Source organism: Mustela putorius, unplaced genomic scaffold, assembly GCF_011764305.1.
Source record: "Mustela putorius furo isolate JIRA1106 unplaced genomic scaffold, ASM1176430v1.1 tig00003909_pilon_pilon_pilon, whole genome shotgun sequence".
Lineage (NCBI taxonomy): Eukaryota > Metazoa > Chordata > Mammalia > Carnivora > Mustelidae > Mustela > Mustela putorius.
This window is the reverse complement of record NW_025422057.1, coordinates 9,742,157-9,767,650: the sequence shown is the minus strand read 5'-3', so window position 1 is coordinate 9,767,650 and position 25,494 is coordinate 9,742,157. Positions and strand designations below refer to the sequence as shown.

The 25,494-nt window shown below is 51.1% G+C and overlaps 1 protein-coding gene across 16 annotated transcripts in view; it reads right to left on the bottom strand.

Annotated features, from left to right (window-relative positions):
- Positions 1-25,494, bottom strand: part of FGFR2 (fibroblast growth factor receptor 2) — a 103,212-nt gene that overhangs the window by 64,400 nt on the left and 13,318 nt on the right. For 7 of the 16 annotated variants that reach the window (XM_004751806.3, XM_004751805.3, XM_004751807.3 and 4 more), the window contains exons 3-4: positions 10,972-11,238; positions 9,978-10,055 (exon numbers count right to left, since the gene is read on the bottom strand). The exons of 4 other annotated variants lie outside the window; for them this stretch is intronic. In XM_004751806.3, the coding sequence (XP_004751863.1) occupies positions 9,978-10,055; positions 10,972-11,238 (345 nt within the window). The remainder of the gene's footprint in view (positions 1-9,977; positions 10,056-10,971; positions 11,239-25,494) is intronic. 5 more of the 16 variants (XM_045068902.1, XM_004751810.3, XM_045068900.1 and 2 more) reach the window with 1 other exon arrangement.

Genomic DNA, 25,494 nt, shown 5'->3' with positions numbered 1-25,494 from the left:
TAGCAGATGGCCTAGCAGAAGTCCCTGGAGAGAGACTGCTTGGTAGTTTGTGTCTCTTAACAGGGGAAAAGTATCTGAGGTAACTTCTCCCCCTTGTTCCCAGTCCCAGAGTATAAATTCACAGCGAATCATGTTTTCAAATGCGACTTTACATGGACAGTGTCAACACATAGGTAACTAACAACAGCTGAGTCCTCCAAAATGTATCCTTTTAAATCACCACACCTAGCAAGTGATCGCATACACACACAAGGTGTGCTCGAAGCCAACTCAGCCACGGAAGCTGTAAGGGACAATCAATAATAGAATTTACCATTCTAACATGAGAAATCATTCAGGAAGGTATCATTAATTTCCCAGGACTTTATTGACAAACCAAAAAGCCCTATCACTAATTACGTTTTAATTTTTTTTAAATGAGCAATGATTTTTCAGTGGTTGTGAATGCCATAATTCTACCGCTGTCTCTAAACAGGAAAATCTTAACAGAAGGCTATCGATTTCATGTTCTATGAAGGTGAGCCCTCTAAATGACCTGCAAAGTTATGGATACAAGTGATTCTTTAAACTCACAAGATAACTTTTTAAATTCCCAAACGAAGGACATTTTATCTAAGTAAGAACCGCAGCATTGACCCAGAATACCATCGTAAATTCTTCATGCCTGCCAACAGTCAGCACTGCTGACTGAGGGCTTATTTGAAAACCAGAGCTCTAAAAACTCTTACATGTTTAGCATATTAATCCTGACACGAATCTGATAAGAAGGCATTATTATAATCCTTGTGCACAGACAGGGAAACTGAGGCACAGAGAAGCTACAAAGTTAGGAAGAGGTACAGGCAGGTTTGAGGCAAGGCACTCTGATTCCAGAGCCCACTGTCTTTGCCCCTACTCTCCAAGGCTGGTAAGAACCAGCTTCTCCAAGGGGTCAAAATCCATACTTTCAACCACTCCGATGTTCAAGACCGGAGTCCAGTACAGCCAGCCCTTGCCAGAGGCGTGCTGCCTTCTCGATGACGGCCCAAAAGTTCCACTGAAATCTCGTATAGCTATTCAACTTTTCACGTGTGTGTTTCTGTCTTAGCAAACTGGTAGCCGAAATCTCCCTAAAGCATCTATCAACAGGGGGCCTTGTACATTCTAGAACATTCTAGAACAGTGAAATGCTAGAAGCCTGATTCATAACATGTTTACTGCTGATGAGGGTCAGCCTGAGCAGCAGCACACACATTTCACAAACCAGAAACAAACACGTCCAGGCAGGGGTTTTGTCTCTGATGCGGATTTAGAAGTCTCCTCTATTCGGTGGATGGCACAGCCTGCTCCCGGGAGGGGGTCACAATCCCCTGCCCTTAACAGCCAGACTCCATGGGGATGAGGAATGGGAAATGGGAAACAGAATGAGGAATGGGAAACAGTGCATTCAAAACACCTACCCCTGTTTGCCTCACCCTTGCTCTTAAAACCTGACTATAAAAGGTGGAGCTGAGATTTCTTAACAAGGGCATGCCGAGTCTTCTTTATCCTTGTTTATCTAAGCATCAGCGTCGGTGTGGATGGTGTCTACACAATGCCAAGACCGCGCAGGCAAGGCAGAGCCGAGGTGGTCGGTCCCGTGTGCCAGAGAAAGAAAGGCCAGAGCAGGGGCAGGGGGAGAGCCAAGGGAAGAACAACGGGGCTGCGCACTTTCCTCTTGAAACCAGTTGTATCTGCAATAAGTAGGCAACTCGGTAGCCATTTGGCTTTGGGTGTCAAATGCCCATAAACACACCCATTCTTTTGAGGGCTCACCAGGGACTACTTGATTGCTATTCATCACAAGACTCCCAGGGCCTGGCATCTACTGGAACAATTTCAATAATCTTTCATTTTAAAAGCTTTACTTAGAAAAATCCATCCACAGCCACAGCCACTAAAAAGAAACCATTAAGAGCACAAAATAAATAATGAGCTTTGTCACTACACAAAGACTTTTATAAATCTGACCGAAATGAAAAGCATACCTCATGCTGTCAGGTGTCCATACTCGTGTCATTTAAGTAAACACAATGGCCTATTCATATGAATTAGCTAAATATTAATGTAGTAACTCTTTGAGATAGCATCAATTAGGGCTGAGCTGGTCCTCTGGAATGTCTTTTTATTTTTTTTTCCATATAAAAGGAACCAACAGATATGTGTTTCAATTCTATGAGGCAGGATTTTTATGTTCCCTAAAATGCTAAAAAGTAGGATTCAGTGGAAGGACCTGGGAATGTTGCTGTGTTCCCCAATCACGGAGCAAAGCTGTCCGGGAGGCAAGAACTTACACAGGGATCGCCCCAGACCACATGAGCCCGTACGGGCCTGGCCTGTGGCAACAGCACCCTGGCAGCCAGCACCTTTGTCTTGGCACCTAAGGAACAATTTAAGGACAAGAGTGCAAAGAATTTTGCTGGAATTTCTGGCAAGAAGCCACTTCCCTGGGGTAAAATTTCAATCGTTAAAACTGCACCTATAAAATCTGCTCGTGCAATAGAAACGCAGGGCCATGAAGCAGGGTAGGGGCAGCCGGCTTGTCACCTGAAGTCACAGAGATGCCAGGTGGGCGGGGCACTGTAAAATCTAATCAACCAAGTCAAAACCCATCACCTACACGTCTCGGGCTCCATCGGCAAATGCCTGAAAACCGTGACTTGACGGAAAAGCTGTCGAGCCAAGTTTTCCGGGTTCTCTGTGGGGGCAGTGCTGGGCCACCCCAACACTCTGCCCAGTCCCACTCACATCACACAGGACAACACGCTTCTGTGACAAGGCTTTCTTCTAAGATTTTCAGCTTACACATTAAAAAAACTTTTTTAATGAGCATGATGTTGGAGGGGAGGAGTTATTATTTTATAATGGTTCCTCCTGAAATAAACTAGTTTTATGTGAAGACTGAAGAACGTGGAAGGTCTAGAAAAATACTGAGACTGTAGAATTAGGCCTCACTGCGCTTTCTTGATCAGCGGCCTCGTGTCCTCCGCGAACTTTGTACTCGGTGTTTTCTGCCATTTTTGCAGTCTGGATACGTGGGAATGCTAGCCATCTCCTCCCACCCCACTCCCCAACACACACACACCCCAAGAACAACAATGCAGCTGGTGAGAGACCAGGACCAGGCTCCTTTTTTCAAACCATGGCTGGTGAACCGTGTTAACTCTCATTTGCAGAAGGAACTCACCGAACGAATTAACAGTTTACAAAAGCGAGATGGCCCTTGCATGTAGTAGGTGTTCAGTGCAAACATCGCCTCAACAACTTTATAAAAGATGAAACTTGTGTAGGAGTGAGTTTAAAGTCAATCCATAGAAAAGGAATGGTGATACAAATCTCGGACGGCACAGAGAAACAAATTCCACTAAGTCAGAGGTGAATAAGTTGACCTATAGGACAGGTGGGTCCCTTCTGCTCTGACATTCTCAGATCTTCTGATGTAACATGTAGCAAAAGAATGATGCTCTCTTAGTCATGAAAGAAAAACGAACAATGAGCTTAAAGGAAGAGTGAAACCCATGGAAAAAACTAAGTAAAGGAATCAAGGCTTGGCATTCCATCAAGGAATATGATACCTATACTCGATATTATTTTCCACCCTGAAACAGTTATTGTATATTAGTGAAAATGCTACTCGAATTTTACTTTAATAGGGCAGTATCCTCTTAAGATGTGCTGGTTAAACAGAGATGTAGAATCCCGCAGAAACTTCCTTCAACGTTCCTTCCACCCACCACCTCCATCCCGCACTGAAGATCCATCATATCCTTCGCTAGGCCTCTTCTCTGTCATTTACGTGGTTCTGTCACCGGAATGGCTCCATACTGAAATGTATCCCCTTCAGGGTCTGCTGACCAGCCACAGTACAGCACCTGGAGGGTGCAGCCTGAGTCGTCTTCAGCGCATGGAGTAGGCACTCAAGGGTTTATTGAATGGACAGATGGATGGATGGATGGATGGATGGACGGACAGACGGAGGGACTGACAGACAGATGGATAAATGTACAAGATGGACAACTGCTAAAAGCTTGAGCTACAAAATGAAGGAGCTGAACTGAATGTTCTGGTAAGGTCCCTCCCCGTCCTAACATTCTGTGCAGGTATTCCAGGCAGATAACGATCGTGTCAACACACGGTAGGATTAGAGGGTTTCTTGTGACCGTGCCATTGAAAACATGGGCTGCTCCCCAAGAAGCCCTCACATGCCCCAGAATGTATGCCAACATGGACATCTAGTTTATGGTCTCCTTTCTTTCTGAAATCAAAAAGAGAACACAGTCAGTCCAGCAGTTTAAAGGAAAAACATGGAGTCATATTACCACTGTACCAAGAGGCCTCAGTGACCGTCTGGTCCAACGGCAGGTCTGATCAATGTCACCCAGAAAGGTCAAGTGATCCGATCTAGGTTGCATGGCCAAGGCCGGGCTGAGGCAAGACCCAGGCCTCCAGCTCCCTGGACAAAGCTCTTTCAACCCCTCCAGGCTGCCCTTTGAACTCTCCCATGGTAATTAAGTCAAAAGTTCAAGATTTATGTGAGCTATGGATGCTGATGACTGCCAACTGTATTTTTATTGATGCAAAAATAAAAAAACACAGCCTGTTTCAGCTCCTAGATTAAGTCTCACAAACTCCCTAAAGCCCCACTAAGGCCTCTGTCTTAAGTCTATAATTAGGGCCTTTAAAAATATCACTAATCAGGACATTTGAATGCTTTGACCCTGACCGGGGTGGGGGTGGGAGGAGGTCTCTGAGCGCCAACCCCGTCCTCCAGGAGACTGGGGTTCATCTGTTTTCAGTTTTGAATAAACTCGAAGAAAACAAATACAACAAAATACAGAGACATAAGTGAGCGTGTGGTTATGGGGTCGGCAGGCTTTATTGGAGAATCTCATTAAAAACAACAACTTGCTGACCAGTGACACATTTGATAAGAAACACATTAGAACTCGCCAGGCAAGTGACCCTCCTTTGAAATGCCTGAGTCTACTGGGAGACCAGCTGCCCCATGGGAGTTCTAGGATCTGCCTTCAAAAGAAAACCCTCCACTTACTGGCTGTGCTGGATGACCACAGGGGAGGCCAAGAAAGAGATAATTCAACCCAACCTTCCGAAACAGAACACCATCCCTGGTTTTTGTGATAAAACACCCAAACCAATTTAGGGTGAGGTTTTCATTATGAAAGAATGTCAAAAAATTCAGGAAGGCTGTGTGCTCTGGGTATTATTATTATTATTATTATTACTATTATTTTCAATTCCTGGAAACTGCAACACAACATTTACCAACTTAGATATAATCTCTACCAAGTAAAAAACTCAGAGCAAAGGTGACGGTGAACTGTTAATTATCAGCAGGTTAAGCACGAAAGGAGTATGGAATCTCAGGCCGAGTTCCTTCATTTTCCCCGGCCGGTTCCAAAAACATTGCCTTTCTCCCTGACACAGAGTCTGAGAACCTGCGGCTCTCAACAGGAATGAAACTGAAATAGGAAACTGCCTTGTCAGGGCGCCTGGGTGGCTCAGTGGGTTAAAGCCTCTGCCTTCGGCTCAGGTCATGATCTCAGGGTCCTGGGATCGAGTCCCCCATCCGGCTCTCTGCTCAGTGGGGAGCCTGCTTCTCCCCCCACCTGCCTCTCTACCTACTTGTGATCTCTGTCTGTCAAATAAATAAATACAGTCTTTAAAAAAGAAAGAAAGAACATTGCCTTGTGTCTCTCTGCACTCAAGAGAAAAAAACCACTCCAGGAGCAAAAATCTTGATCGAGATGCTTCGCTATCACTTCTCTCTAGTTCAGCAGTTAACCTGAACTTTGTCAATCCTGATCTTCCCGAGAACTAAGTCTCTAGCTCTTCAGAAACATTAATCACTTAAACACCTGCTTGAGGTAATAAAAATCACTCGAGGAAAAAAAATGGACATGCACGTCTACTTATTAGCTGCCAGATAACCCATTAAGATACCTGCACCTAGAGGAGGCAAGGACTAATTAAGTTATGCTTTCCCTGCTGAAGTAGAAACTCTGAACCTTTCAAAACCCTCAACCTGGATCCATTTCAAAAATCAGCATTTGAAATTACAACTTTCAGAGCGAGAAAATCTGTTTCACTACAGGGCATACGTAAGCAGCGTTATTTCCTGGCAGCCAAGCTTGTAATGACATCACAGGATTGCTCCGCTCGGGGAAACGTCTAGGGATGGTAAAGTGTGAGGTCATCAGCTAGTCAGCTGCTAAAATATGACCTGAGAATGCCCTTCCCATCTGCGATGGAAGGACTTGACTTAAAAGGCAAGAGAAAAGTCAGGTCAACCAGATCAGCCCATTGCAGGGATTTTCAAAGCGTGGGCAACAGGATGCGAATAAATGCTGGATTTTAAAAAGGGTCGTATGGTCAGTGAGTTTGGAAAACCCTGGGAAAAGCCAAAATTAAACAGATGTTTTATCACTGAATGCTGCAGAGTTTGTATTATGCTTACGGATAGACACTGTAAGTCTCTGAGAAAGGGTCATAGGAGAAGGTATTTTTCAAATTCATTTCAAAATCCAACTCCTTCTTGGCACAGAATTATTCTGGACTAGGGTTCCAAAGGGATATACTTTGGGAAACACCAGCTTGTCCTCTTAAGGCACAGACCAGACCTGAGCATTACCACTTGTAACCCGTAAAAGACGTATGTGAGGACTGTAATTTCACAAACTATTCCCTGAACATCCAGGCGAGTCCTTGCCTCCCAAAGTGGTCTAGCAGGAAAGGCGGGTCTGAGACACGATGCGATGCTGCCCATGATGCCAGAAAACAGGACACATGAACTTTCAAGATCGAGCCACTCGGTCTGCTTGTGTAAGCAAGGAAATCTCTATAGGGAAGCCCACTTCTGAGCTGAGCTGGGTCTTGTACGATGCTGTGAGAGTTAAGGTCAACCTAAATATTGCAAAATATCCCTATAAAAAAATCAGACCTACTTGCATGGCCAAAATTCAACAATCCTGCCTTAATTTGGAGCTTATCTTTGCCACTGTCCCTGACTACCATGCTTTTTGTACTCCATACAAAAGTTAAGAACTCCACCAGGCAGATAAGCTCGCCTTCTTACAGCTAACCACCCAAATTAGATAAACAAAATCTAGCATACCAGCAGAGGGAATGACCTGCAATATATTTTTCAAGCCATCGACTGCAGAACAACTACCAACCCCAAAAATGGGAGAGGAAAAAAAATCTCTGAGACAAGCCCAGAAATGGGACTGCCAGCCCAGGGTCCCTGGAACATCATTTGTTAACTTCACTGAAGAGGAACTTTCAAACACACCCCAGTGGCATTTCCAGACAATCAAAAGGCACCAGAGGAATCAGTTTGGACACACGGGTGTTTTCCAGGTGGCTGAAAATGCATGGAATTCGGTGCTTCGACAATTTTCCCTATTAATCAGGTCAGGCATTTGACACTGGAGGTGGCAAAAAATTGTTTTAATGGCAACATCCCCTTCCCCGCCTTGCCAATTACCCTGGCCATGGCATTCCTCTGTCCACACAGGCCACAGCTGCTTAATCTCCGCCGCCCCAGGCTGCGCCTGTGAATCAGACCAGCCTAATCACACTAACAGATGGCAGAGGCCAAGTAGCCAGCTAAGAACTGCTATCACTTTAAATCGCATCTAATGTTTCACAGGCACCAAACACAGGCAGCTCCCGACAGCACTATCTCCCTGGTACAGCTAACACCGGCCCTTAATCACTGCACAGCACCCATCGCGGGGCAGACTTGGTGTCATTCGAGAGCTAATTACAAAGAAGCCTGGTCCCAGGGTGAAGGCATGGCGTCCCTTCAGTGCGTTCCACTCTCTGGCCTGTCTGCACAGGCACCGGGCAGTTGGGACTAGTGTTCAGGAGGAAAGCCTGGAGCTCCGAGACAGGTAATCCTTCCCAATCGTCAGAAAGAGGGTCGGTGCAGTCGGTCTACTTGTTACGTAACCTATACCTTGCTGTTACATTGTACCACGTCCCAAGGATTGCAGGTAACCTCCATCAGACTTGGTTCAGCGGGACAGTGCAGCGGGCAATCATGCTAACATAACCCAGCTGCCGCCAGGGACGATATCCCAAGAGTGGGCCCCACTTGGGGCTATAAACAACACCGCGCCCCCTTCATCACCCTGGGGACTGGGAGAGGGGCACTGTGACTCGACATGCAACTGATCTACAAGTAAATGGCAGTTTTGCCTTTTGCTCGCTGAATCGTTAACTTCCAATCAATAACACAGGAATAATGCCTTTCTCTACCTTGTGGGATGCGGTGGGGGCAGAGGGGGGGATGCTCTGCCCGAGCCAGCAACCAGCAGAGAGTCTGCCCAAAGCAGGACCTCCAAAGCAGGTTCTTTTGTATCCTCCCCTGTAGAGCCAAAGAACTAATAACAGGGAATGAGTGATGTCTTCTGATGCACCAGAGTTTCATTATTAAATGGTAATAATAACTTTGTTAAAGGGTTGGTACAAATCACAGCAGAAGACAGTTTCACTCACCCACTGTTTTATAAACAAGAGCTCTAACGGCAAACTCCTGCTCAAGGCACATCGACATGTAAGAATCCCTAAGTCAGAGCTTATCATTCTTCACGGGACAGGAGAATCACTCCAGGAGTTTCTAATTCAGTGCGTCTGGGGTGGGGCCTTGCCATTTTCATTTCTGGTAAGTTGTTAGAGATGACGCTGATGTTAGTGGTCCAGGCCCTAAGCCTTTTTCCGAAACAGGGAAAACTATAGACCAAAATATTTTCCTTTTTGCCTAAGCTGCTAGGAGACTCAGGGACAAGTGCAATTCCCCACTTAACACATTCTTCCGGGTCCCTGACAGTTTCAATTTTTCTCATCTTCCCTGAAACAGCCCTGGGCCTCTTTTAATAAGTGTCGTATTATTTAGGACTTGTTTTAAATTTATGAAACTGACGAAAATCCTTTTGGAAAAATGTAGAATGTAACACCCGAGGGAAGAATGCCGGGGACCCGTCTAAAATCACTCTGGGAACACGCAAGCCGTGTTATCGGAAAGACAACAAAGGCTCTATTTTACCTTCTTTCTTGAACAAACGCAGACACTCTTCTGAGCGCTGTACAAATACAAACTCAAATACAAACAAAATCCTCATTAACCCCAATGGACACTGGGTCTATTCCCGTTTTACAGTTGAAGAAACTGAGGCACAGAGGTAAATTACTTGCCCGAGGGACAGAGGTAGAGAGGCCACGTGCTTCTACACCAAGGCCACCCACGTGTCACTGCTAGCATTAACTGCCTTCACAAAGCAAACGGCACGTGCCGGCCCCCTTCTCTATCGGTCTGCAGAGTAAGGCACACTACTCCCCTTACTTCCGCTCGGCACGCAGTAATGTTTAAAAAGGCCCTGGTTTCCCAACCTCAGCCCTACGGACATCCTGGACCAGATCCCTCTTGGTCACGGGCGGTCCAGGACACTGCAGAACCCCCCTGGCTTCCATCCACTGGATGCACTGGCATCCCTCCTCCCCCTGTTGGGACAACCAAACACTGCCCAGTGTCCCCAGGGAAGGGAGGAGGAGGAGAAGCCCCCCAGCGGAGAACCCCCGAGTGAAGCCCTGCACAGTCCCAGGACACCAGAAGATGGTATTCGGTTCTACTCGGGTGATGTCCCCAAATGGTAAGAAACCAAAGAGAAAAAGAAACTCAAGGAAAGGAAAATCGTGACGGCTTTCCAGAGAGAGCGGCTTTCTGACACAGTAAGAAAGAACAAACGGTAGAGAAAGGTGTACAGGAGCAATGGTTTATTCTCAGAATTCGAAAGTCGGGAGAGCAGACACAGCAGAGCAAAGGCGAGGCTGCAGGACAGACACGGCATCCGGAAGAACGGACGAGATGACAGGTTAGAGTCCGGACTTCCCACCAGGCTCTGCTCACTCCGGAACCTTCTGAGGCGGCCACTACTTACTCTTGTTGTTACTGTTCTCACTGACAAAATCCTCGGAGCCGTCTGTGTCGTCCTCGTCATCTCCAGATGAGATGGCATCTGTATTCAAAAGAATATAGCCATGGTTGTGTTTGTGCGAAGCAAAAGGCTGTAATCACGTACAACTCGGTCCTTCTAGAGAGGGCCTTCCTCAACCCGGGAGCCCACGCAAGAGTCCGAGACCGTGCTTAGCGAAGATGGTTTTAATGGCTTAAATGTTCTCTCCGTGATGACAGTTGATCTGCATTATGATTCGCAAAGCTTTCTGCTTTCACGTTATTTAAACATGCTGTCAAGCTGGATATATATCGAAGCTAGATTTTTAAGCTTCAAACAGCATTCAGGTCCCCAACAGATTGACTGATTGTGTTGTGATGCGTCCAAAGAGTCTTCCCAACACCACCTTTCAGTTCTCAGGATCCCCTTCAAGAAGGGAATCTGTATTTAGTCCCAAGCCCAACTTAGCCCCTGTGTGGCCTTCCATCCATCCACTGACTTCTCAAAGCAAACCTTTAAACTCGGCCACAAAGGGGGACCATGCGGTTCCCCTTAACTGCATGGAGGAAAAATCAAGAAGGAGAGAAACTCACATTTTAATAAAAGGAATCAGAAATCTTCCCCCATCAAATTTCAATCTTGGGTTCTACATGCCAAGGATGCCAGTCGCATGGCAGGGGTGGGGGGTAGGGTAGGCGGGGAATGGGAGTTGAAGATGCGTTTTTACTTCTACAAGAGCGGACTGTCTTAGAAGGGAAATGTTACTTTGCACACGAGAATCCCGTCATTTTTAACGACCAGCCTCTGTGATCGAGCTGGTCCCGTGGAAGCACTTCAGAAACAGATCAACAGCAAACTATAAAGCTCTGTGCGTGGCATCCAATTAGCGGCTCCCGCTATGACTTTGCTCATCCAATATGATTTGACCCACAAAACAGCTACAAAGGAGAGAGAGCGGAGGTCCCGCGGGCCAACTCACCTGTGACATTCACCATGAAGTAGACAGCCTCGCTGTCTACCGGCCTAGCCGCCGTGCATGCATAGAGGCCGGAGTCTCTAGGCGTGGCACCTTTTATCTGCAAGTATTCCCCAGTAAGCACTGTCCTATTGTTGGGCCCCAAGTGTACCCCATCCTTAGTCCAACTGATCGTGGCGGCATCTCTCAACGGACAGCGCAACTCTAGCGACTCCCCGGGCGCGGCCACGTAAACTTCAGGTTGGGAGATTTGGTATTTGGTTGGCGGCTCTGCAGAAAGGTAGGAGAGAGAAGACGGAGACAGATGGGAAGGAGGAAAAGGAGTGAACGTCCAACAAAGGTCAGTGGCGGCCCGTTTATTCCCAGGAGAGGCTGTTGTTGGTTTGCAAATGGCCCGGGCAGGCATTCACCGCTGCCCACGCCCGGGAACCCAGGAGACAGCCTGGTGCACAGAGCAGACTGAGGGTCCGAGACGGGGACCACAGGAAGCGCCCAGCAGAAGCGGCCCTGCTGGGTCTGTGCGAGCTGGACGGCTGTAAACACACACCCGAAACCCAGCATGGAACGATATCATAAGAAAACTTTTCAGTCGATTGCCAGTCCCAAGTCTGCCTGCAACTGCCACACCTGGCAATTCTATTCCTGTGGCATTTTTTCATTCGTAGGGATGTGTGTTTTATCATTTTTTTCATTCAGGGCAACTGCACAGCTGTGTGTCTATACCTACACACACATACACAAGTACACACACACACACACCCCTGTATTTATTTTTGCTAGACTCTGTTGTCACAAAGCTGAGCTTCTTACAATGAAATAGCCTCAAACTCAAGGGAGACAAGGGAGTCCTTCTACAAAACTCTCAGGCTCAGATTGCTTTGCTGGTCTGGAGACCTAACTCTGTGCTGGATAAGCTGGAACACGCTGTTTTTCTTCACACCGAAAAGATCAAAATGCCCGTCCGAGAGGCGGTCTCCATATCGCACTCAAATCGATCTGGAAACAAACCTACTGAGCGTTGCGCACCCGAGCCTCGTGCCTCGGACACTGCAGGACCCGTCCCCACCCGCCAGCTCCCCCGACACATCCTGGGTTCCAGCCCCCTCAGGCCTCTAACTTTATGTCCCTTTAGGGGTCCTTCCTCCCTCCCCTCCCCATTTACCCAATTCATGCTTCAAGGCCCAAACCATCCTGTTGGGTGGGAGCTTGTCATCCGTCCCCCAGGCCTGGGGTGACGTGGATCTCCCCTCCCTGTTCACCTGCCTGCTTCGCCCACTTCTGGGGAAGCACCACGGATGCCATGGCCGCGTCCTGTCTTCTGGGGAGACAGCGAGGTCTAGACGGAGGCCTCAGGTCCTGCCTGAGGGTCCCGCCCTGCCTCCAGGCATACACATGGAAGGGGCCCGTGCTGACCAGGACTGCCGGCACCAGATGTGCAGGGCAAGAGGGGCCGGTACAACGTGCGCAAGGAGAGGGGAGATGGAGCCACAGGCCGGAGCTGCTGGCTGGGACCCACGAGGACCCATGAATGGGCTTTCATCCCTCACAATGGGAACTGTGAATGGTACCCAGAGTCCCAGGCCCAGGAACCCAAACCTCCCAGCTCTGGGATGGCTCCAAATCTGGGCATCACGAGGCAGCTGTTTTGCCCTTCTGAGCAAAGTCGGGACCAAACTCCCATGTAACAAGGGAATAGAGTCACTTCATGCCTTCGTTCCATTGTTGAAGGAGGAGGGAAGACCGCGTGCCTCTGCTTCTAGAAATTCTCCACAGCACCTCCATCAACAGCCAACATGGGAGGCCCAGGGCTCCCCAAAGGGGCACCTCCAAAAGCACACGTGCCGAGACGGGCCCAGACGCCGAAGAGGATGTGGACATAAAGGGACAGCCGCAACAAAACAGAAGAAAATAGAAGTCAGGTTTACCATGGACAAACCTAGCCGGCAGCAAGGGCAGAAAACCCCAACTCGCAGGCACATTACATCTCCCAAGTAAATCTGTTTTCCTCATTCAACACGTGCTGAACACGTACCACGGGCCACACTTTAGCCTGGATGCTTGGGAAGCAAGGGGGCGCAAGAAATCCTTTGCAACACGGGTGGGACCTTAATTACAGCAGAGGCGACCGGCAATAAAGAGAAAATCGGCCAAAAATAGAAAGTACGGGAGGTGGTCTCAAGGGCCAGGAAGCCCAAGCCAGCAAGACAGCAGCACCAGCACAGACGGGGGGGGGGGGGGGGGGGGGGGGAACTCGTCCCAGAGCGGGAGTTGGCAGACTGCGGCCCCCAGGCCAAAGCCAGCCATCGCCCGTTATTGTAAACAGAGTTTTGCTGGCTCGCGGCCACGCTCGTTCCTGAAGTATTGTCTGGGGCCGCAGTTGTTACAATGGCAGAGCGGACGAGTCCCAACAGATGCCCTCCGTCCCGCAAAGCCTTGCCCTTTACAAAACGTTTGCCAAGCCCCGTTGAATGGGCTGTTCGAGGAAGGCTTCCCTGGGGAGTGAAGGGCAAAGTGGCTTTTGAAAAATGCCGCTAGGAACGTAGCTGGGAGGTCCTCAGGCCACACTTCCTGAGGCTGGTCAAGTCCTAATGCAACTGAACTGCAGGACAAAGAGAGAGACCTTGAACTCTGAAGCCTGGGCAGAAAAGGGGAAGGAGGAAACATGTAGGCGAGAGGAGAGCGGAGAGGAGGAGAAAAACTATTTTGGTTTGGCCACAAATCTCAGCCTCTGCCCCACTTGCAGCAGCCTGGAGCCCCTCAGGGCCCACAGTGTCCCAAAGGACGGCTGGCCCACCCCTTCCACAGCTGGTCAGAGCAAGGATCAGATGCCCTTTGGTTCCCTATAACCGACCAATAATTACTGAAAAGCACCCGCAACGTTAGAGTGAATTTACACGGGATCAGCCTGGGTCATGAAATGATCAGTATCGGTGAGGCCCACATGGCCTCATGCGCACATCACTCAGCATATTCCTCTGAGTCAGAGCTGGTCATCCAGAGACGACGGACGAGGGGGAGCTGGACCCAAACCATGATGTTCCCCTCTCTCTTCAGGAAAGATGGGACCCATGCAGCCAGCCTGCCTCTACCCTGCCCCTCAGGTCAGAATGATGTCCCTAATACAGGCAGGCAGGGAGATGCACGCACACTGCTTTAAAAAAAAAAAAAAAAAAGGTAAGCAAGATACTTGCATTTATGATACAGAAAAATCTCTCCCCTGACCAAGGTAGAGCCAGGATTTCCCTGTTTTTAAAGGAAAGCATTTTCACTGAGAATCCTTTGCCTCACCTGAAATATGGAAACCACTAAGGCTCACCAAAACCACAGGGGCATGGACCATGTGACCAAAGACACAAGTATCCTTCCGGTCGTAGAAGGGACAGGGCACAGGAGGCCTCAAGGGCAGGGACCGTGTCCTGTTTGGGGCTGGACACACAGGGGCTGCTTGATAAATGGGGACCATCCTGCCCGAGAAGAGGATGGAGCCCTGAGGCCCAAGTCCACTCCATTCCTGCTTACCTCCGCATCCCCGGCCCCTCATCCACTGACGAGCGAGAAGGCCCAGATAACACAGTGTCCCCTGGGAGGGCCCAGTGAGCCGACCAGCAGGAACCTCATCCTCCCGCCTGTAACTCGCTGGGCCCCTGACAGGCACTGCTGCTGCCTTCCTTCCGCTCCTGCCAGAGGATGCTCAGACAAAACCTGGATTGGCGGATCTCCGCAGGACACAGGACGGTTTTACAGACGGGCTCCCATCTCCACAGAAGAGGACTTACACTAAAAGTGGTTTTTCTTCCCATTGAAACCAGGTCAAAACTGTCACCCAGTGTCCCAGTTAGGTGATAAGCTCCAAGATCGTAAAATAACTCCCCCAAAGATATCAATAATGATGTCCATCCATCAGATGAAGCCACCTCACTGACCATGAGTCTGACCGTGACTACCGAGTGGGACATTCAGAAAGCACGTGCTTCTCCCTCACCGGAGCGATCCGTTCACACAAAGCTCACCCGGGCTGTGTGAGGCCCAGCAAGACCGGGGTGCATGTCAGAAGGACTGAGATGGGGGGTGAGCAGGGGAGAGAAGGGATGCCGTACCGGTCCACTGCTCCCAGGAGCAACCCTGCCCACCTGTGGGTTCGGGCATCGGACACCTCGGGACAAGGTGCCAAGGACATGGGTGCTTTGTCTGGAACCCCAACAGCTGGCTCCATGGGGGCCACTCTGTCCCCACCCATCCCCAAGAGGCCAATCCGGGCTGGTTTCTCTTCTGTGCCTGAATCCTACAGGTGGCTTTCTTGCCCATGCCAGGCAAAAACGCTCCCCGAGTGCTCTGCCCACACCTGCACTGGTATCTCTCTCACCCCAGTCCTCGGACACCAGTGACGACGCGGCAGTGATGCTCCAGCAGCCTCTCTGAGGTCGGTCCACTTCCACGGACACAGCCAGGGCCGTCCCCGGACTCCAACCGTGGCTCGGTCCACTCTCTAACACATGACCGTCCACACAGGGCAAAGTATTCCCCGGGGGAGATTTAAACAATACCTTTTATAGTCATATTAACATTTCCTGGATTTGGGGTTTTGTTTTGTTTTGTTTTTCGGGTGCCACAGCTTACTTTTGACCTTTCTTGTGCAGAGCAGGGGCTGACATCCCCGTGGAACGCACAGTCCAACGCTGTTCCTCATCTGATCCCGCCAAATCAGAATGGGGGTAGGCTCCAGAAGCCACTGTGCTGCACACCAAATACTCTTTCAGGGATGTCCCCAGACAGACACAGAATGTCCCCGCCTGTCTTTCATAATGTAAGTTCACAAAGAAGTGAGAAAGCGAGCACACACACACTAGCGTTGGGCACTGTCGCTGTGACCTAAAACCGCTAAGCAGGTAGGCGGGCGAGGTGACGTCCGGGGAGGGCTCTCCGTGCTGCTTTCTATGACCCGCCCGCACACAGTGAATTTCAACTTTCTCCCCAGAAGTTCCAAACCCTGAGAAGTGCCAGCGGCAGGAGGTCTCACTGCTTCTCTATAAAGTGACCACTGGGAGGTTAGGAACTGGAAGAGCGGGCACGCCCGCAGCGGTGTTCCCCGAATGCCGTCTGTGCGATCCCCGCCGTGGGCCACCCCCCACTGCCCTCAGGAAGGCCTCGCGCCCTCACCCCTGGGGAGCGGAGGGGCCTCATCGGGGCAGAGAAGGAAACTGAGGCAGGGGTCATGAACCGTCGGAGTGACACTGCACTGATGTCACTGGCCGCAGACCAGTGTTGACCTCTGGGTAAACAAGCCGAGGGAAGCAAATCCTGGCTGACTGTGCCCAGCGGCCTGGGGAGGGCTAGGGAGGGTGGGGGGGGACATCCCGCTAAAGTCAGCAAAGGGCCATGACTTACACGCCTTCACCGCGCCTGTTCCTGGTCCCTTGCCAGTGTCACCAGCAGGACCGCCTGGGGACAACCGAAGCGGGGCGGGCGTTTGGAACAGTAAGCTATTTCAGGTAACGCTGTATGTTGCCAAACCAGCCATAGCAGCAATTCAGACTGTCACTTTTTATAACGTTTGCCTATAAACTCTCCCGTGTGGTTTTTGAAATGGCGCCCAAGTGCAAACAGAGAACAGATGGGAAGCCCACATCTCGCCCCGTCCAATCGCTTGCGGAGCGCGGACGACAGATTTAAACTGTTCCGGGCGAACAAAGCGGCTTATGCCAGCAGGACGACGACGTCACACGGCACAGAGTCAGCCTCTGCTGGGGTTTCCTCGGGACGGTGGCTTTTCACGAGCCGAGGTGATCACGGCTAAGAAACAGGAACCCCGGCTTCGAGGATGCGGTGGGGTGGCCCCCGGAAGGCAGCCCCCCGCACTCCTCCCTCTCAGATACCCAGGGGCACCCAAGCCCCAAACATATTCCTCCAGAAAGGGTTTTAAAAAGGTAGAAAGAGCAAGAACTGGGGAAACAGATCCCCCACTCTCGACCCCCAGGTGTGGACCTGGAGCGGAGGCCCGGCGGGTGGCAGGGTGCGGGGACAAACCCGCGCCCCTCGGCACAGCTCGGGGCTCCCACGGGAACTGTCGCACCAGCCCCGGGGGCAGGAGTAGTAAAACAGCCTGGGTTTCCTGGTGCCCTCCCAGATACGGCACCACCCCATACAAGAGAAATAAACATCACCGCCGTGCGGCTGCCAGCGTCGGGACAGAAGCAGCCACAGAACACTGCAGCGTCACAGTGCGGGCCACACATGGAAGTAAGTGGCGGCTGATCCTGTCCGTTCTGGTAAGCCTCCACTCGCCCTCCTGGTCTTGGAGACGGCCTGAAGCCGCCACACCATGGTCTGGGTACGAAGTTTTAACTGGCCGGTACCCAATTTTCTGTCCACAGGAATGGACGACTAAGCCCCCTCGTCTCACACAGGACTCCTGAAGCATTTTCACAAGCAGGACCAGAGGGAGTCGGGACAGTGGAGACCTGGGCATCATGGCCCACTTTCCTGTAACTACAGAGGCTGATGGCACCAGATCGGCCCTCCTGGCACCGACACTCACCACCGGGAAGACATAAAGGCACCAGGGTCCCCACCCCCCAGTGACATCAGAAACGACGGCCCCCGTGGGCCCTACTACGGGAGCTCTGCAGACACACAGCCGGTGAAGGCGGCGGCGGCGGCAGACCTGGCTGTTTCGGCTGAGCCATCCTCCAAGCTTCCCCTCTACAAGATCAGACTTGCAGAAGACGAAAAGCCTGACATCAAACGGAGACCTTATAAGGCAGGGGCACTACTTGTTCTTTAAGAGGCAGGAGGGAGAGGCAAATAGGCCGCACAGCACAAAGACGAAAGCTCCCTCCCTCGAGAGATGCTGCCAGCAGGAAAACGGGGGACACACAGAAGTCAAAGCTACGGAACGCAGATACGTAACCAGGCTGAAAGGCTGCAGATTTCTCTTTCCGACCAGAGAGGGTCGGAAAGAGAAATCTTTGTCGGGGTGTCTTATAGACACACGTCAGCGCTTCAAACTCCCCTTGTCGGTTCCACAGGGCCCGTAACAACGGCTAATAGCTACCTCTGCCACAGTAGCTCGCCTGTTCCAGAAATTCTGGACTGGCTCACATGCTTCATGATCGGATGGGATAATGGCATATGGTCTCAATATGGTAACCATTAAAAATTATATATTTAGGCACACCCCTCATATAATTTCGGTCTATCGCTGAGAACCATGGTGAACAGCTTTCCAAGTTTGAAAAGAAATGATGCTGTTGCCCCTGAGAAAATCAAACTGGAGAAACCGCCAAGTGCCAAGGAAGGCCCATCTGAGGGGTCATTACTATCCCCCAAGATTTGGACCAAAGGTGGAAATATTCGCTCCCTGTCTTACTGTATCTCCTCCTCCTTTTGATCCTGACGTTCCGGGATATTACCCATCACGTTCTCCAAAAGGGAGGGGGACACCAAAAGGAGGGTTTTTACTCCCTGGTCACGATACCTGCATCAAACCCTCACGTTCAGGACAGCAGAATGTCCACCGGACCCCCAGGACACAGGCACCAAACAGGCCCCTCTGCCTCAACTCCCTGGGAGCTCTGCTTGAGTAAGAACCTCCAAACTCAGCCCCCTCTGCTCAAAAAGCATATCCCAAGCAAGCCATTAAATTATCCGAAGCAGAAACCAGCCCCACAAGTTCTGTCGCAGTAGCCCACAGCCCCGGTCTAGTATACAACAAGGAGTCCATTCTCTTGGCCGCCAGAGCCCCCTGCCTTCTGGAAACACATTTGTCAGACACAAGAGGAAGGGGCACTTCTCAAGATCTTCAGGGCTTCCTTAGACATACTGCTGGTGTCCCTGCCGGCTGACCCAGACTCCTGGGAACTCTCTCCCCACGGGAAGGCTTCGCACTCACTGTATCAGGAAGGGAACTGGGGGCCGGGGCGCAAAGCTTCACGAGGAGGTAAAGGAAGGAAGGAATCCTCAGGATTTGCCGGACGTTTATCGACACAATCTTTAAGATCAGGAGTGGCCTTGCAGGGGCACCGCCTCTAAAATCAACACATCATCTGGTTCTGAAAACCCCATCAGCCCCCAAAATGTTTTCAGCACCTCCCAGTCCTGACTATGGCACAGCCCTCTTCCTCGTATAAAGGGGTGAAGCCACCTTCCTAATCAGATGCTCCTGGGACTCCCACAGCTGGTCCCCGAGGCCCTTCCTGGTGTCCTGGCATTCAGGCTCTGATCCCATCTCGGTCCCCGCCCCAGTGACTCTTCGGAAAAGGACACGCCGGAGACGCGAACACACTGAGAACAGACCCAAGACCCAGTCTGCCACTTAAAACCTGTGCGCCCGGAAACAAACCTCTCAGCTTTTGTCATCACTTCCTGTCTCTTCTCCTGCAAACCAGGAACAGAATAAAACGGAGAGCGGGCGGAAAGCATCAAGCTCAGGCTGGCCCTCCGCAGAAACACGAATGGATGCGCCAGTAGGAAGGCAGACCTTCCAGCCGAAACTCGGCTCCTCGGCGGCAGCGGACAAAGCACAAGAGCAAGGAAAGCCACCTAACCCGGTGTTCTCCGCATGGAAGGCTGGGGACGTAACGCAGCAGAGGGGAGCCTCCTACTATATTCCGGGCGCCCTAACATGTGGTTTAGTGTTATTTGTCTATAGTGGCATTCTTTTTTTCTTTTTTTAAGATTTTATTTATTTATATGATAGAGATCACAAGCAGGCAGAGAGACAGGCGGGGGGGGGGGCAGGCTCCCCCCTGAGCAGAGAGCCCGATGCGGGGCTCGATCCCAGGACCCTGGGATCATGACCTGAGCCAAAGGCAGAGGCTTTAACCCACTGAGCCCCCCAGGCGCCCCTACAGTGTCATTCTGTTTTCTGCTCGTGCGCATGTGTGAGTTCCTAACCACAGAGCCCCGCGGTGTTCCTGGCTTCCTGGGACCTCTTCCTCCTTCCACACACCCCGTGTCTGCGAATAGGTGCCAAATCCCACCCCGGCACCGGGGCTCCCTGCCCTGCCCTCTGTTCCCCTCCATCTCGGCAGCTCTTCCCACCCGCTCCAGGTCAACGCCGCTCAACTCCCTGCTCTCGGGCTCCCATTTCCAGCTGCCCTGCTACAGACGTGCCACCCAAAACCAGCACGTGCCCTTCCTTGCTGAATAGAATCACCCCGCAACGTGACTCAGCTCCAAGTCCGCCCTGAAGCCCGGCTTCTCCCTCCTGCCTCCCATCCGATGGGGCCCCGCACCTGCACCGCGGCCAATTCCCTCTGAAACGGCTCTGAAAAGAGCAAGGGCAAGACCTCACGGGCAGGTTCACGGCAAGCCTTTTCTCAAGAAGACCTCTACGAGGGCCCCAACCCACCGCCACAGCCCGCCCTATGATTATCCACCACAGACCACCAGAGCAAGCTTCTGAAAAGCAAATCTGACCCTGACTTAAAAAGAAAAAAAAAAAAAAAAGCAAAGACCACTCCCCACTCTGACAGGGAAAACCCCAGAGAACAACACCCACATTAAGGCCTTGGTTGTTCCTGGCCCCAGAACGCTTTCCACCTTCTCCCTCACACCCGAGACTTGTTTGTTCTCATGGGCACTCATTCCGCTACCTGGAAACCCTGTTCCACTGCTCTGCCTGGCAAACTCCTACTCAGGCTTCAAAGCCCAGCTCAGACATCATCTCTGTGGAAATTCCTGATTCCCATCAACACAGCCCACACTGCTCTCTCATCTCCAAGGCACCACAGCCTCTGTCTGTGCACCCAGTACGTACACAGCCGGGTACAGTCCACTCCCTCACCCACCCGCCCTCTCCCACAGACCTTCCTTAAGAGGGGATCAGCACGCCACTTCTCAGACTTTCTTTTGCATAAAGACCACCTGGACAGTTTATTAAGACACAGCTCCTCAGGGAGTGGGGTCTGAGAATCTGAATTTCCCACAAGCTCCCAGATCATGGTCATGCTGCTGGTCCAGAGCCCACACTGGAAGAACTTCAGCACCAGTGTCCAAGGGTAAGAGTCTGAGACCCGGTTTTGCTGTGATGAACCCACACTGACGTGGGCAGCCCCATCCCATTGTGGAGCCTGAGTCCTGGTTTATAGAACAGGAAAAACACCTCCGGGCTAGCCTGCTGCTGATCAAGGTCACCATGAGGACAAACCAGGACGCTGCCTAGGAAGGCCTTTGTAAGCCCTGAAGTGGGGGGCACACCTGAGAAAAAGCGCCCCTTACCGCAGCTCCAGCCAGGACTGACCTGGGCTCCTACCTGTGGGCTGTAGCTTGATCCTACCTGAGCAGCAGATTTTCTTTTTCCCCAACCACATGGGAACCTTGATTTGCATTCCTCTGACTTTAAGACAGGGTTTTCTTACAAATGCGCAGATCTGTCACATTGCATCTGTGTAAGTTACCTAAGTGGGGATCTCTGGAATGTTTGTAAATGGAACTAAACGTCCTGAGAGTGTTGTTACCAACACCGATGACACCTGTTTGATGACTTCAGTGAGGGAAGAGGCCTGTGGCTTATTAAGATAGCATCTACTGTTCATTCATCCCACAAATCAGGGGTCCCTGATATTTATATGCAGGGCACAGAAACCCCAGCAGAGTTCTCTTGACAGGATGTCTTACCACAATCCCACAGCATGCCAGAAGTAACCCTGAACACCAAACCCCTGGGGCACGGGGCCCAACCCATGCCCTGCACATCCCCCAAGCTTGAGGGGCCAAGCTACAGCAAGGGGGAAACTGGCCTTTCCAGAGACCACGTCCCACAGCCGGCCTTCCAACTACAGGCCAGAAGCACGTTTTCAGGGGCCGCAAGTCACCTTTCCATACTTAGTGTTACCGCTGCTCTGAGACCAGATCACCACCCCCCCCCCCGGACAGGGACATACTCAAGTGGATACATCTGCCTGACAAGTCCCTGAAAGGTCAGATCACATCCAGATCCTCTGTGACATTTTCCCCCAGCCTATCCTGCAGTAAGAACTTTCAGAACCAGTGAAATAGTGCCCCCAGGGACAAAAGAAAAGGGAAAGAGGGCGGGCTAAGAGTGACTCCTCTAGGGCAAGCCGCCGCCTGCACGCCTGCACTTCAGCTCGGGGCCCTTTGCCGCACCAATGGCAAGTTGACTTAAAGGGCTGGACCTCTCTCCTCTCAGCAGGACCCCAGCTCCAACACTTGTTCAGTCTGCAGCTGTGTCCCAGGACTGGTCCCCCGCCCCAACCCAGCAGCATCTCGGCCATTTACAAGTGAAGGGACAGCAGCTGGATACTGGGAAACAGATGGCCCTCCTCATTTGAATGGGTTTGATCTAGCAACACAGGCCTCAGCAAGTTCAGGCCGGCCGGGGCAGAAATCACGCTCAGGCTGAAGGCACAGATTCATAGCCTGAGGGGTCTTTAGCAAGCAGCTGGGTAGGAATGACCTCTTGGAGAGGTTTCCTTAAGTCAGTGGGGGAAGGGAGCCTCTGTGGTGGGTGGGGCACGTCCCCAGCCGGCTTTGCCCCTCAAGCCAAGAAAGGCAGGATGGTGAAAGGAAGGTCCAAGCCCGGGAGTGGGTGGGTGGGTGGGTGTGTGTGTGTGTGTGTGTGTGTGCACGCGCGTGTGTGTGTCACAATTCTCCCTTGGGCGATCCTGTGCCCCAGGACTGAAACCACAGCCATTCAGGAAATTCCAAATTAAGAAAGGTGACAGCAGGGTTAGACCCTAACCTTTCTCCTAGGCCCTAAGCCACGTCTTTGCATAGATAAAAAACCTTCCCGAAAACAAACTCAAGAGATCCTGCTTCTCTAGACAAAGCCCCTTGCAAAACCCACCAGAACATCTCCTCTTGGAAAGGGCTGTGCTGGGCCCCCAAGCATCCTGGCTTGCTGTGGAGGGCATATCTGTCCTTTGGAACACAAGACTGTGCCCCACCCCGCTCCAAGAAAAGGAGGGAGTCTTATGTGAACTCCCAGGTCTTCGGGGGAGGCCCCACCATTGGTGTTCACTACCCAGGCCAGGTACCCCCGCCTCCCCAGTGGCCTGATAAACAACTACAGGTATGGAAAAGAGACCCTCAGGCGGGCAGCCGAGAGCTCCCCCTGCCCACCCATCCACAGGCCCCGCCTTTACGGGCAGGCACCTCTGGGTGACAAGTGAACATGGACAGAGGCCAGCAGAGGGACCAAGCCCTGGACAGTTCCCAAGGGGTACAGGAAGCCACCTGGCCAGCACATCTGGCGGGTACCCACTAGGGCCGATGCGGTGGGTGGCTGCCCACCTCCCTTCGACGCGCGGCCTGGGAAGCTGCCTCATCGGGAGTAGCCAGAAAAATCCTCACTTGAGGCTGATTCTGGCTTGAAACGCTATCCTCACAGAGCCTAGGACATAGTGGGGTTTCAAAAACCATATCTGGGGGGACAAAGTCAAAGTCGATTGTGCTGCAGTGTGGAGAGCGTGCAGACGATTGTCTGTCTCTGCCGAGCTCTGCAAGTGGTCACCCCACCAGGGCCTCCAGGCTTAGAGGGAAAGTGCAGGGTCTCCTCGGGCCAACACCTTCCTTCCGGCACCGAGCGCCCCCTTCTCAACGCCCGCAACCCCTAGGCATGCGTTCTGCAGTCGCCATCCAAGTTCCGTGCAGAGCCCGAAAGACTAAACCGGCCCTGATTCAGAACTCCAGGACCAGCAGCTCCGCTCAGAAAGTACTTTTTTTTTTTCCTGAGATTTTTTATTTATTTATTTGACAGAGATCACAAGTAGGCAGAGAGGCAGGCAGAGAGGGGAGGGGGAAGCAGGCTCCCCGCTGAGCACAGAGCCCCGATGCAAGGCTCCATCCCAGGACCCTGGGATCATGACCTGAGCAGAAGGCCAGAGGCTTTAACCCACTGAGCCACCCAGGCGCCCCAGAAATTACTTTTAACCACCCAAAATGAACTTTGTTTGCTTGCAAAATGCTCTACTCCCCAGCCTTTTCCTCCCCTTGGGATGCCCCTCCTAGCCAAGAGGCCGCCTAGGTATTGTTCCTTCTGACCTTTCATTCTTTTTTTTGTTTTTTTAATTTATTTATTTGACAGACAGAGATCACAAGTAAGCAGAGAGGCAGGCAGAGGCAGAGAGAGAGGAGGAAGCAGGCTCCCCGCCAAGCAGAGAGCCCGATGTGGGGCTTGATCCCAGGAGCTGGGATCATGACCTGAGCCGAAGGCAGAGGCTTTAACCCACTGAGGCACTCCGGCGCCCCTGACCTTTCATTCTTTAATTTTTTTCCTTCCCCACTATTTTTTTTCTTCTCTGGTCTCTGACATCATAAGGGCCAGGTATCTTTCATTTCTATGGCATCTGTCATTGCCATGACCACAGGCGGCAGGAGCCCCAGGCACACTGGTCTGTGCGGGTGGGTCTTGACCCCACGGAAAATCAGACATGCTGAGGGAAAGCTTGACATGCTATCAGAGTGACAACCAACAAGGCAAACATTTCGTGGTGCCAGAGCAAACTGCCAGAAAATGGGCAAATACCAGGCCAGCCATCCCTACCTGCCTAGACACCTGCTGGGTGACTGAGCCTGGGTCGCTCACTGGGACTCACAGCATCTCCCTAATGAGCAGAAGGGTTAGCTCCTTACTAATACGCTACATACTGCCAAAGGCCATTCTAGAAGAAACACAAAGGGGTCATTCTTGGAGTGGTTTTATTGCCCATGACTTCTCTTCATGGAGCTTTAGGAAAATAGGTGTGGCTATGTGGGGAAGAGAGAATCACCCAGCAGCATCCTTACATGTTTAAGAGTCCAATGACAGATTTAGGAAAGAACGAGGGGCCGGCACAGTATTCCACAAAATACCCTCCCACTCAGGAAAGAGAAGGAATCAACTGATACATCTTTGTCATACCAATAAATTCACCCAAACGCCTGGGCCAACGCTAAACTGGAGGAATGCTAACTTGGATGAAACATTTCATCTCCAAGAGCCTCAGCCAAGAGTCTCCTCCATAAAATGGGACAACGCGTTAACACCTGGGATCAGCTGGGTCCTTAAGATTAGAGATGGCAGGAGAGCGGAACCAGAGGAAGGTGGTCCTAAGGGACAAACTTCCATTTGTTCATAAACAAGGACCAGGCATGTAACTCACAGTAGGAGGGCTACAATTACTACTGCGGTGTCGTGTACGGGACAGTTGTTGAGGGAATAGATCCTAAGAGCTCTCATCACAAGGAGACCCATACATATATTTATATTTATATTTGCATCTATAGGAGAAAATGGATATTAAAGTTACTACGATAATCATTTCATAATATAAATAAGTCAAATCATCGTGCTATATACCCTACACTTACACAATGCTCTATGCCTATCGTATCTCAATTAATGGGGGGGGAAGGGGAAGATTAGATAGAGATAATACAGGTCAAGGTATGTTGTAGCACCATATCTAACACATGGCAGGCACTTAGTAAATGGTAATGAGCTCCTGGTACCATCTTCGTCCACATCCTCTCAAGGAATGGGCTAAAGAATATGACCCCATCCACCCATCTTGACCCCTCCCCCTC